The sequence below is a fragment of the Thunnus thynnus genome, chromosome 19 (genome assembly GCF_963924715.1).
Source record: "Thunnus thynnus chromosome 19, fThuThy2.1, whole genome shotgun sequence".
Classification (NCBI taxonomy): Eukaryota; Metazoa; Chordata; class Actinopteri; order Scombriformes; family Scombridae; genus Thunnus; species Thunnus thynnus.
In genome coordinates this window covers 21,645,381-21,659,017 of record NC_089535.1, presented here as the reverse complement: position 1 = coordinate 21,659,017, position 13,637 = coordinate 21,645,381, and the positions used below count along the sequence as shown (strand labels likewise).

At 36.9% G+C, this 13,637-nt stretch overlaps 3 protein-coding genes across 3 annotated transcripts in view; all 3 read left to right on the top strand.

The window, feature by feature from the left end:
• skor2 (SKI family transcriptional corepressor 2) overlaps positions 1–4,484 on the top strand; it is a 117,093-nt gene extending 112,609 nt beyond the window's left edge. The window contains exons 7-11 of the mRNA XM_067574831.1: positions 130–195; positions 421–519; positions 785–852; positions 1,941–2,004; positions 2,611–4,484. Coding sequence (XP_067430932.1) covers positions 130–195; positions 421–519; positions 785–852; positions 1,941–1,997 — 290 coding nt within the window. The 3' untranslated portion in view covers positions 1,998–2,004; positions 2,611–4,484. The remainder of the gene's footprint in view (positions 1–129; positions 196–420; positions 520–784; positions 853–1,940; positions 2,005–2,610) is intronic.
• A 775-nt stretch (positions 4,485–5,259) lies between these two features.
• ier3ip1 (immediate early response 3 interacting protein 1) lies at positions 5,260–7,226 on the top strand. The gene is made up of 3 exons (XM_067574562.1): positions 5,260–5,417; positions 5,907–6,008; positions 6,277–7,226. The coding sequence occupies exons 1-3, from the start codon at positions 5,327–5,329 to the stop codon at positions 6,330–6,332; spliced, it is 249 nt and encodes an 82-aa protein (XP_067430663.1). The 5' UTR covers positions 5,260–5,326; the 3' UTR covers positions 6,333–7,226.
• Positions 7,227–8,817: 1,591 nt separating this feature from the next.
• hdhd2 (haloacid dehalogenase-like hydrolase domain containing 2) lies at positions 8,818–13,608 on the top strand. Its single transcript, XM_067574561.1, has 9 exons — positions 8,818–8,938; positions 10,374–10,483; positions 10,754–10,856; positions 11,086–11,191; positions 11,839–11,923; positions 12,313–12,478; positions 12,694–12,744; positions 12,966–13,029; positions 13,224–13,608. Exons 2-9 carry the CDS (start codon positions 10,383–10,385, stop codon positions 13,325–13,327), a joined length of 780 nt encoding a protein of 259 aa, XP_067430662.1. The 5' UTR covers positions 8,818–8,938; positions 10,374–10,382; the 3' UTR covers positions 13,328–13,608.
• The last annotated feature ends 29 nt before the right edge of the window (positions 13,609–13,637 follow it).

Here is a 13,637-nt window from a genome sequence, read left to right as displayed (position 1 = left end):
CACCGGTTGTTCAACATACACATACAAACAAACAAGACTGATCAGTCCATGACAAGGTTATGACTATGTGTCTGACATTAAGTATGACATATGTTGGACAAAAATCTTAAATTTTCTCCATGTTTTCAGGTGATCAAAGCCAAGGTGCTGCCTCTCCTGTGCCGCTAAAGAAGGACGTTGAGAACATGGAAAAAGGTAAAGAAAGTTGATCTGAGTAACACAGGTTTTAGATAAACATTGCTTTATTGACCATAGAAAGCTGTTAGCACAATCCTATTGATTTATATTGAATAGAGGAATTGTTGCATACATAGCACAGAGAGTTAAATATAGCACAGAGAGTTATTTTACTACAATTTTTCTAAAAACCAATCCTCTCCTCTTTTTCCCCCTTTGTTCTCCTTCTTCCTGCTCTTGCAGAGGAGCTCCAGAAGGTTTTGCTGGAGCAAATAGACTTCAGGAGGAGACTGGAGCAAGAATTTCACGCTCTGAAGGGCACCTCACCATTTCCCGTCTTCCGTGAGTCATTTTTTCCTTAACCTTGCTTTCCTTTTTCATACTCCGAAGGGCAACTTCTCATTCTCTGTCTTTCTTAAGTTCTCTCCCACATTTCTCCTCTGTCTGTGCCTGTCTTTCCCCTCCCCTTCCCCTCTTTTGCCTTTCTCTCTTCCCCTGGCTTTCTAAATCTTCATCTTCCATCAGCTGTCTTTATAACTATACTTGGATCAGTTACTGAAATGATAATGCTGCTCAGGCTAATGATAGATTTTTATACTAATTTCAGATAATTTCCAAGACCAGATGAAACGAGAGCTTGCCTACAGAGAGGAGATGGTCCAACAGTTACAGATGGTGAGATTGCTAATGATACAATCAGTGCTGAACACTGATGGAAAATAAATATCATTGCTACGCCTTTAAATGACAAATAAAACATCCTCTTGTAGATATGTGGATTTAAAAAAAGCTTTACTGTTCGCTTTGAAAAGCAGTCCCAGTAATGATTTTGAGAAGGAATATAATTAAGACTAATTGTGGAGCACTTTACTAAAATATAGTTACACAGTTTGACTGTTACAGATGAGAAAACATGACAATAATAGCACAATTACTGTAACACATCAACTACGGTAGACTGTAGACATAAATAAGAAAGTCATGCCTTAAAGCTATAACAGAGATTAAATGAAGAAAAGATAAAGCCATCAATAGCAAACAATCGAGTGGACACTTCTGCTGTTGCTTATTTGTCCATCAAAAGGTAGAGCCAATCATCTAGTTTGTCTTTCATGGGTGAGAAGTTCCTCTGCAGAGTGTTTTGGTCCACATCAATCATCAGAGCAGCTGGGAGACAGGCTGACAGACGGTGTTTGTCTTTGCTTTCTGACACATGCAACAACTGTATACGCTTGCGTGCACATGATCACAAACCCCGCACGTGCGCAAAAACAGACACAAGTGCACGCCGCATTCATGTAACCACAAAGGCAGACGACTGAACAGGCATTCAAGCTCATTTATAAGCGTATACGTGCACACTGAAGTGCACATGCACGCATTAAAACATTCAAAATTGACAAATGTGTCTAGAGCCAGCAGATGGATCTGTCTGAGAGTAATGACATTAATTTCACACAGACGTTCAAATGAACTCCAACATTTTTATTTTATTTTTTTGAGTTATGTTGCTCTATCATATTTTAGACTTTGGATTGAATAGCACACCTAAACTTTACACATCCTGCTCAGAATTTTTAATGTACTTATTTTAAAGTATAACTGTGACAAAATCTTAATCTTGAATAACTTTTTTTTTTTCCAGAAGATGTGTTTCTGAGAGAGTGTAGAGAGACAAGCGTTAAGTTAAATACCAGAAACCAGTCAAATAGTGTTTAGCTGTCTGTTCAGGATTATTCTGACTTATCTTGTGTTTCTTTCAGATTCCCTACGCAAACATCATCAGGAAAGAAAAGATCAGCTCTCATCTTAACAAGTAGCTAAAAGGTAACTGACTTTTATTTATTTATTTATTTATTTATTTATTTATTTATACCATGTACAATATTTAACATAATGTTATCATTTGATGTGTTGCACCAGAGTTATCTTAAAGCTCATTTTCATCTGCAGTGTCTTGGCATTAATTCATGTCATTATGTTGCTTATTAATAAGAATGAAAATTATCAACAGAGGTAGTTGTCACTTGAAGATAGAAACATTTAATGATTACAAAGCAGAGTATGTTTAGGAAAGTTTAATTAGCTTTACAGATTTTTTTTTTGCAAGCTAGACTTAATTTAGCCTGAATTTCACCAGGGATAAACGTACAATATCTAGAAATTAAACTGGTTTTCTTCCACTAAATGTGGTGATTTAATGTCAAAAGGTGAAATGTAACTACTTTTTGGTGTTTCACTTGCTTGACAGTTAATTATCCAGTTCCATCAGATAGTTAAAGCATTTTCAGTTTCACTTCACAGTGGCTTTCACAGCAAAGTCTCTGGATCCACTGTAACAGAATGTAACATTTAATACCTATCCGTCTTTGAAAAACACTGAACCAGAGCATGACACTAATGTTGGATTTTATTTATTTACTGTCTTCACAGGCTGAGTCATCAGAATCCTATCTAAGAGGAAGAAGCTGTCAGGATTTATGTGAAATGTCCCAAGAAAAAAAGACAAATCATACAAAGAACTGACAGAGAAATGTAGGAGAGACACAGACAGAAAGGAATTTGACACTAAATAGTATAAATAGACATTTCTTAAGTTTTCCTGGGACAGTGATTTTTAGTACAACCTCTGTGAATAGCCCTGCATTTAAACTCTGTCCGGTAAGAACACAGTTTGGACCAGTTTGGACTGCAGTGGTGACATGCTGGTTGAAGTTTCATCCCCGTTTCCTGTAGCCTGGGTTCAGTTTATTCCCCAAAACTGACTGAAATGAAAGGGACACAAACTGGTGACATCAGGTTTGACATCAGTGACATCAGTCATGATTTGTGCTCTTTCCTCACTGCTGCACTGACAGTCAGACTCAAAGCTTTTTCCCGACCAGGACCAAAGCAACCACGGCATCTCTTGCCCTTTGTGAACTTGAAAACTTTTCTAGGGATGTTGAAGACCACCAGGAATGCAGTCGTAGACGACTTCAGAAAACCATGAACTTTTCCAAGCTCTTAATAGATGAAGAGTCAGCTGGCCTAACTGTATATACAACTGTACGACTGTGGATGAGACTGACGGTTCTCACTCTAAGATTGTTGCTGTTGTTGTTGTTGTTGTTGCCATGGTATCACCAAATGGGGACCCTAAAGAGAAACAAACATACCAACCTTTATTTACTGTCAACATCTGATCCCAAAGGGATCTTAAACATCATGTCCACTTGAACACACCAGATAAAGAACAAAATAATAGAGAAAAAAACTTTTGAGTTTTAAACCTACAGTAATGATGCAATTACAATAGTATTAATAGCGGGTGGTGTCACAAAAAAGGGTTCATACTTTATTCAAACTGTACAGTGGCAGAACAGTTTGTACCTGTAGTTTTAGTATTTGCGGATGATTCCTGAATGTATTTAAAAAAAACAACAGTATTATGTTCAATGCAGATGTTGCTGCATTGTCCTTGTAAAATTTCTGAAAATTTCATCTGATTATACATTTTTAACAGAGCATATCATAGCTGGAGTTTACATCCTTTGCTCAAAAGCACCCTGAAGGTACTTTTTATTCTCCACCCAAAATTTCCCCAGTTCAATTCTAACCAACAACCTGAAGGGTTCACTTTCAAGCAAAAGGTGAATATTAGTAAGATATCATCATCTGCTGAATCCACCTTTAAAATGTGTTTGCGGTGTTGGCAGATGATGAATGGACATTCTGTCTACTTGTTTGCTCTCTGAAAGATTGTCCGGGCCACAAGGAGCAAAAATTTGTCAGTGTTGTATATCTACTTGTAAAATATTTCACCCGACTGTACAAAATGTCCTAAGTGAGAACCTCACAGTCTATCTATATGTGTTTGTTTGTTTGTCTATTTATTTGAGTATCTGGGCCTGAGACCCTGATTGTGAAAATATTATTTATTACAATGTTAAAAGAAAAAGAAAGACACATGATGATGATGATGATGATGATGATGATGATGGTGCAGTCCAGTGTATGTCAGAAAGAATAAAAATGTGAACTCACAGATCTTGTTTATAGAATGAACTGAATGAATGGATAAAGTTGTCATTTACTGAGAAAAATGTTATCATTATAAACTGTTAATGCAGATGTATTTAAATACCCTATGTTCTTGTAGTTTCTCTATTATTTATGTGTAAATTAAAAGTCTATACATTACCCAGAATGTGGTTTCATGACTGAAATTACATCAACTCAGCCAATACCAGTTTCTATTTAAAGACCTGTTGTACATTTTGTGATATAGATTACAGTTGTAGTTTGTTAGTTTGTTGCTCTTCAAACCAAAACTGAGATGCAAAACTCAGCTCACTTTGTAAACTGTAAATGTGAACATTTAAAAACCTTCTTTGTCTTCAACTTTAAGGCACGACTCAAATCTTTTTAGGACCGAGAGTGATTACTTACTCATTTTCTCAGGTGGACAATACCTAAAACGAGTAAACCTTTACAACCAACAGTTATATGAGTAGGCTATGTCTTGTTTTCCAAGGCAAGAGCGTTGAATAAATTTCACAATACGAAAATATTAGTACCTTAATTTAATGTATGCACTTAGACATGATTTTTTTTTAAAACAAAACAAAACAAAACAAAACAAAAAGACAGATAAAAGTAAAACCCATTTGACAGGAGAGCTCTAGAAGCCATAAGCTTAAATGGTGGACCTACACCCAATTTATGAATAAAAAACGAAACACATAAATTAGTGAAATATATGTCTAAAAGCAATTAGGGGGGAAATAGGAAACGCACTGATGAACTAAAAATCATTTTAAAAAAAGAAAGAAAGAAAAAAAGAAGAAAATATTGCGAAGAAATTAAAAATGATCACAATTGCCTCGTGATTTTGGCGTTATTTGTCAATGTTGACCAGAAAAAGGGTTAAAAAAAACAAAAAAAAACAAAACAAAACAAAATATATTTTTCAATAATTTCATTAAAATGTTACTACAAATGTTCTTTAAGCAGTTGTAATGATAAAAATGGAATATTGTGTTCCCTTAATTTATGACACAGAGATGTGTGAGGGTCGTCCCTCTCCTCCTGCTGCACGACCTCCGCTGCCTGTTTACGGCAGCTGCATCTCTGACTGGGAGTGGTGGAAGCTGAGGAAGTTGCCAGCATGGCGTTTACACTGTACTCTCTCATCCAGACTGCTATTCTGTGCACAAATGCTGTCGCCGTGTTGCACGAGGAGAGGTTTCTAAGCAAGAGTAAGTACTGCGTCCTATTTTATAAAGCATACGTCACACATTTCATTGAGATAACGCTGAATACGAAGCTAAAAAGCAGCTATCAACGTGCAGACTGTTAGACTAGCAGCTGTCTGCCTGCTAATTTACACTAAAAAAACTTGAGATTTTTTTAGGGAGAAAATTGAGGTATGTTCATTAAAGAGAAAGGTTTGGTGAGGAATAAGATGTTTTTTTCAAACCGTAAAGCGACTTAAGGGTGAATAAAAGCATTAAATATACATACAGACATACTCTTTGTTGTCATAAATAACGCACTGCCAACTCATGTCTGCTTTCTCCTTTCTATATTTTTGTCCTCTCCTTTTACATTTTCACCCCTTCACCTCCCCTTTGTCTCCTCTCTCCTTCCATTTCTCCTCCTCTCTCTCTCTCTCTCTCTCTCTCTCTCTCTCTCTCTCTCTCTGTCTCTCTCTCTCTCTCTTTCTGTGTCTCTCTCTCTGTCTTCAGTCGGCTGGGGTGTTGAACATGGAGTTGGAGGTTTTGGGGATGACCCAGGAGTCAAAGCCCAGGTCCTCAACCTCATCCGTTCGGTCCGGACTGTCATGAGAGGTTGGGAAGCATCTAAAATATTAATGCATTCATCTAAGATCACAGAGGATGTTGAGTGAATATCATATTTAGCAGGGCTGCATATCCATTGAAATTTTCTCACATCGGTGTCAGTAAATACATTCTCAAATACACAAGTATTTCATTTAACACAAAGCAGTCATTCAAGAGCTCTAAAATCACTTATTGCTTAAATCAGGTAATGTCTAATGAAAAAAAACTGAGTAAACCAGACTAATCTGACCAAATGTTTTTTTTGTTCTTACAGTGCCTTTAATAATAGTGAACACAGCCTGCATCGTCCTGCTGTTGCTGTTTGGTTGACCGTCAGCCGGCAGTTCAAAAAGTACCAAAATGAAGCCAGAGGAGCAGACACACGCAGCAAGGAACAACAACACACACATGCTGTCATTTAAAGACTTCTGTCTTTGCCCGTCGTCAGCAGGCTGGGAACTGCTTTCCTCAATGGCTGGAAGGAGAAAAGAAATTTCAAAAAATCCATTTCCGAACTTTGGATGTTCATATGCAAACAAAAAGGGAGAATTCAGTCGCCACCTGGTCCAAAAATATGGCTCCTGTATGTCCCAAACCTCCCTCCCTGTGTTGACACCAAAAGGACTTAAGAGATAATTCTCTGGTCATCCCATAATAGTGTTTTTGTCTTTTTTTTCTTTTTTTTTTTAACCACATGATGTCAGACCAACTAAGGGAATCTGTTTTATTGATTTCATTATGATATGTGTCATTCATTTTATTTCACTGTTATCAAGGATCAACTTGTTACTCTTGACTGTGACAGTGTTGGGCAATATGTCTATTTATTGTCTCATTATAATGTTATCCAGGGATATAGAAGCCATTTAGGACAGAAAAACATGTCTTAAGTGTGTTTTTTAATCGGTATTTAGTATTTTAAGCTTTAGATAGTTTCACACCGTGAGCTTTTTGTAAGGCTGTGTTTTTTGTTAAAGAATGTTTTGGTGTGAAATATGAAATGATGTAGTGTTTTTTCACCCGCCCCCCCCCCCAAAAAAAAATTAAAATATATTGAAAATAATTAAACTGTTACATTAACAACAAAATGTGAAGAAAAAAAGACTTCCCATTGAATTTTAAACATGTATTGTAAATTTAAAGTAAACACGACTCAAAAACAACATGTGCTGCAATAGCCTTGAGATGGTTTGTTGTCATGAAATAAATGCATCATGAAATTGTTTTTATCGTCTTAATCTTCTCTTTCTACAAATGTGGCAGCAGAGGAATGGGGAAAATGTGAATAAGATTTTCTGGTGTTTTGTATTCATCTTTTCCACCTCTGCTCTGTGTGAATATTGACACAGTTTCTCTCGGCTCAATGTGTATCCATCTATCCCTGATCCACTTCATTAATAATCCCCATATGTTGTGAATTATCATTTCCTCCCCGTTTAGGCTCCATAAACATTTTTATTATTAACAGTAGTTTTGATCCGAAATATGCGGAGGGGGGGGGGGATCTGCTGGAATTAGAAGCATATGTTTATCAGGGAGATTTGCACAGTAAAGCCACTTTGATCTGTGATTAGTCAGAGTTTAGCTGCGCGTTCACAGTGAAACCTGTAAGTGATAACACGCGACTGTACATGAATATGTATCAGCATTTCACAGGTCAGGATGTGCTGTGTTTGGCTCTCTGGTCTGTCCACAGGTTAGCTAGAAAAAAATTGGCTTCTCTATTACACTTCTTTTTGTCTGTTTAGATGTTCAGTTTTTCTTTTTTTCAGCCACTTATAAACCCGAGTTTTGAGTGATTAGTTCACCGTTCCACATGTTTGTTCAAATGCAAACATGTGGAAGGGAGACAAAGATAATGATTATAACCTGGTGAGCTTTAACTCCAAATTAACTGACTCAAGTGGATAAATAAAAACACAATAGAAAAATCTGAATTGAAACTTTTGAGATTATTTGCTTCCCCCATCTGTACCCCAAAAATCACGTATTTGTTCCCCAAAATAGCAAGGGCTGATGAAAGCACCAAAAAGAGGAACAGACATTAGTAAAAGGAAAAAAAAAAAAAAAACAGAAGTAAAATCAGGACCCAAACATGACATTAAAATGAATGTTGCAAGAAGGGATTTTAAAGATGAAACTGATTTCCTTCAGATAAAAACTGATTAAAAAAAAGATTAATTCTCCAACATCATGTTTTCCACAGTTATCATCTGAACTACTGTACATAATATTTATGCAAGCACAAAAACTGAAAATTAAACAAACAAACAAACAAACAAACAAAAAAAAAAAACCCAAAACAGCACTGTTATTCACTACAAAGAGGTAACATGAAAAGAGGATTTGATCCATGCTGTCTGGCACCGTGTAGAGAGAAGGTTTTTATCATTATGATAATACCACCCACCATATTAAATCTATTTGAATGCCCTAAAAGACCCACTAATACGATATATCTGTTGGTTGTTAGTGGGATGGGACACATATGTTTTTTTTATTATTGTAATGAGTGATTAAGTGGTTAAAGATAACCCTCTTAACTGATTATGGAGGAGAAAATAATAATAGAGAGATGAAGAGAGTAGAAATCAAAAAGGTAGAGTGATATTTTCCCCCCTCCAACATACAGAATACAAAATGCTTTAAAAGACATAAAATAAACATATTTGAGGAATAATCCAGGAATTGAAAGAGAGTGGAAACAGTTGGTGTTGTTTGAGCTGCAGGGGGCAGCAATGACCATCTACAGAACAAAACAAACCCAATTTAAATCGACGAAGAACAAAACATCAACAGGAAGTAGGAAGGAGGACGTCATGGATTGAACTATCGCGAGGCTAGGGTTAGGTTAAATTAACGTAAAGATTGAATCTCGCGATAATTTTGCAAAACGTCCCACCGGTGGATCTAATCTAGCACCAGTCCTGCTAAAGGTTAGCTGTGCAGTTTGCCCACTTTCTAAACATACATACTTTACTTAGTTATTTCGCCGTTTTTACAATTAAAACTGCAGCATGTTGTTACCAGCAAGGGAGTCGCTTTATGTGCTGGAGTTAAAATCACCAGCTAATTTAAATGAATGACAGTTTAGCTTTTACAGAGCTGCTGTTGCTCAGTAATATCAGTTTGACAGGTGTAAGTAAGCCAAGGAAACACAAAGAGGAAATTTGAAGAAAAGACTGTCAATGTGGCAGATATCCACTTAATAAGACTAACTTAGACTGCTGAAGCTGCATATAAGCTTCACATAAACTTTTAAATGCACTTTTGCATAAAATGATTGTATGGACACACTGTGGATTTTGGCCTCCATCACTTACACTGAGAGCACATTTTGAAGGATATCTTTTAACAGCCAGTATGAACAGGAGGAATAATTACAGCGAGGAAAAATTATTTCACTGTTCATATGGACACCTGACTGTAGTTTTAAGACTGACTTGAAAAAATGTGAACCTGTCCTTTAAGGTTATTGGTTACACTTGTATATGCTGCTGTGACAAGTCAAAATGTCTGCTGTGAAAAAGGCCTATAACCTAACATGCCGTGTTTATATATTTGATATCTTAGGAAGCTTTGTGGTCAATACCTGAATACATACTTAACAGTGATTAATAATAAATAGAAAAAGCATCATAAAGTACAATTAAATCATTTAAAATTAATTTGTGCAGGCCACACACACTCAAACATGCATGTAGAGCTTATTCTCAGCTTGGCACTTCTCTGAAAGCACAGTTTGCTGTTATTAGTTGAGCTAAATACAAATAATAGATACATAACCTACAAGCTCTGTGTGTGTGTGTGTACCCTCACATTGATAACTACATGACAGAAATCCAAGCATGTCTAAATAATAAGGGATCACAAAGTCAAATAGCAATAAAAAACAATCCCAAAATCTGAATTCTAGGCAGAAAACCATAAATGTCGGGGACAAACCGGTCATTAATCCTCTCAGTTTGTCCTGATGTAGGTTTGAACAACGCAGTAATCTTCTAAATTCTGCCACTACCGATGTGAATTATGATTATAAGGGTATAATCTCTAAGAAAGAATGAATTATTATGAAAGAATAAGCTTTTTTAAACCCAGCAAAGCTCCATTTACAGTGGACCTTGGTCATATTTAGCTGTTCAAAAATCATAATCAGAGACTGTAGGCCAAGCAGCTTTTATCTAACAGCACAGCTACACAGTGGCTGCATGTTTTCTCAGGACTGAAACCTGTTGAAAAGAACCTCTGTATATTATTTGACTATTCTGTGTCCATTCAAAGTGAAGAAGAGAATTTTTCCCTGTGAAAACAAAACACACACACACACACAAACTAAAACAGGGATCTTGTTCACCATGTCCTCCCCTGCAGGCCTCCAGGATGGCGGGCAGACGGGCTCTGAAGGCCGTGCTCATCGACCTGAGTGGAACTCTACATATAGAGGATACAGCAGTGCCTGGGGCGCAGGACGCCCTAAACAGGTAGGAAACATACTCCGAAACAGGGAGAGGCACAAAATGTCAAGTCAAGAAGAGTCTGAAGGTTACTGAATGGATGAAAACCAACAACAACACTGCTTCTCATTGTTATGTAGTAAAGAGAGAACTATGAGAGTTGCAAAAGCCTCACATGCTGAAGAAAAACTAACACTGTCAGTCTATTGAAAGTCACATATCTTCCAGAATTGTTGTGTCGTTTATTTTGTTATTATACATAAATATTAATTCTAAGTTTTGTTTGGATGCCGTCAGGTTACGGCAGGCGTCTGTAGCTGTGAAGTTTGTGACCAACACAACGAAGGAGAGTAAGAGGAACTTACTTGAACGACTTCAACGTCTCAACTTTGACCTCCAGGTGAAACACACCTCCTCTGTCTGTAAGTGTGTGTTTGTATGTGTGGCTGGACAATATATTTTCACTGCTTCATTATAACAGGTAATGACAAAAAAAAAGGTACATTTGTTGCCTTATTCTTTTCTGTTTCATTTAAACAGAAAGGTAAAGTTGTGTCTTGTTCAAAGCCGTATTTGCTGGTGCTCAAAGTGTAACCTTTAAGAAATTGAAAATTAATTTCACTCTGCAGGAAAAAGAGATCTTTACCTCTCTGAGTGCAGCGAGGAGTCTGATAGAGCAGAAGAAACACAGACCGCTGCTGCTGGTGGAGGACAGCGCACTGGAGGACTTCACTGGTACAGAGAAGTGTGTGTGTGTGTGTGTGTGTGTGTGTGTGTGTGAGAGAGAGAGAGAGAGAGAGTTTTAGACCATACCTCACTTGGAGGATGACCTGTTTTGATCTTTCCTCCGCAGTATTTCTTTTGAAACTCATTTGTTTCAACAAACAAATCAATCAACCTAAAAATGAAAAAATCCAAAGTTCATCACTGTGTATCACTGTTTTCAGCTGAAAAGCCCGTATCTCCATTCCAGTCAGTCTATTTTTCTACAGACTCCATTTTTAAGAGGGTTGTCAATTGAAATTAGAAAGTGAACAATGACAATGTGCTAGGCATCGGTTTGTTTTAAGAGGTCACAAGCCAATTTCTCAATTTATTAATTAGCCATTTATCATTTAGTTTTAAATTGCAGGAGCAAATGCTGAAATTACCAGAGCACAAATTGTTCATGTATTCAGACCAACAGTGGAAATAAACAAAGTATTAAATTCAAAATTATATGAAAGAAAGAAACACAGCAGCTCTTTACATTTGTGAAGCTGTAGCAGTTTGTCCAAGGTAAATGACTCAATAATGAATAATCATGACAAAAATTAAAATGTATTAATTGACTTATCATCGCAGGACTACTACTACTGTATGTATGTCCTTCCAATTTGCAGGAATCGACACGTCTGAACCGAACGCTGTCGTCATCGGACTCGCTCCTGATCACTTCAACTACCAAACTCTCAACAAGGCTTTCAGGTGATAAAAGAAGAGGCACTGAGGATTTTTATGTAATAAAAAATGGCTTTGAGTCAAAACATTGAAGTTTTCCAACAGGTTACATTACAAGTTAGATGCTGTAACAGCTTGTAGTTTTTCTAGCTGTTAAGAAAAACCAAAATGAACTGACTTCTTAATTTTGTTTAAATTTTGTTTCAGTGCCTTAAAAAGTGAGTCTAAATCATCTGTGACCTTTAATAATCTTGCATTTTGACCAGTACAAATTGCAGAATTGTTGATAGAACTGACCTCTTCCTACCAAACTCAGACTCTTGTCATATAAACTTTGCAAGTTCTTTTTTTCTCCCTTTTTCTGATTGTTATTTTAGATAAACACAGTGCAGTTAATCATGTATATTTCTCCCCAGAATGATTCTGGACGGTGCTCCTCTCATTGCCATCCATAAGGCTCGGTACTATAAACGGAAGGACGGTTTGGCCCTCGGCCCCGGGCCCTTTGTAACAGGACTGGAGTACGCTGCAGACTGTAAAGCTACTGTGGTGGGAAAGCCTGAAAAGACGTTTTTCACACAGGTTAGAAATATATTTGTTTACGTTTTTACACTTTAATTTTCACTCAAGTAAGAAAAGAGGCCTTTGTATTTATCACAAAATATTTAAAACATTACAGAATGTGTACTTTGGTTGGTATTGTTTATTAAAATCTGTAAAAAGCTGATGGTTGACTTAATTAACTTCTTAATGAAGCCTCTTATCTCTTTTTCCCCCTGGTTGTTTCCTTCAAATAGGCTCTTGCTGATTTAGGATGTAGCCCCAATGAAGCTGTAATGATAGGAGATGTAAGTATATTGTCACTTGTGATACATTAACAGCAACATAATTAAGTTATTTTTCAGCATTTAGTGTGTGAGAGAGTGTGTGTGCTGTTGTTGGGACTCAAACCTAAGACTCTCGTGTCACTTGCACCCCAAATAAAATAGTTGATAATGTAGAAATCTGTTAAATCTCTTATTAAAAGTTGGTCTGTGGTGGTTTGTGTCTGCTTGCTGTTTTCCTACAGGACACCAGAGACGATGTGGGAGGAGCTCAGAACACAGGAATGTTGGGTATTCTGGTCAGAACTGGTAAGATACAATCAAACCTCCACCAGTTTCACTTCTCCATCCCCTTTTCCTTTTTCCTCCATCTTCCTCTTCCACTGTTATGTCATCATTTAACCTACATTTCATGGTACTGGTATTGGATCTGATGTCATTAGCTAGTTACTTAATTAATTATTAATTGATGGCATTCTACTTTCTCTCTTGTCATCTTTCAGGTAAATACAGAGAAGGAGATGAGAATAAAATCAACCCTCCTCCCCACATGACATGTGACAGCTTCCCAGATGCTGTCGAACACATCCTGAAGAACCTGCTATAAGAAAGAAGGAACAACAGAATTCTTCACATTCACTCCCTCTTCATCTTGCACTAGAATAAACTCTGGAATCATCAACGCTCACCGTTAACCGTCCCAAAACAGAAGATAAACAAAAATGTCCATTTGATTGTGGGACTGCTTTCTCTCTTCAGGTCCAGAATGTTGAAAAGCGAAGCTTTCATTTCAGAAATACCGACCATCTGTTGCCACAGTAACAAATGTTTTGTCAAGATATTGTCATGTATAAACTTAAGTGTGAATAAAAAAATATTCAGCTGGTATTTATGGTGCTCATTATCATTGCACAGAT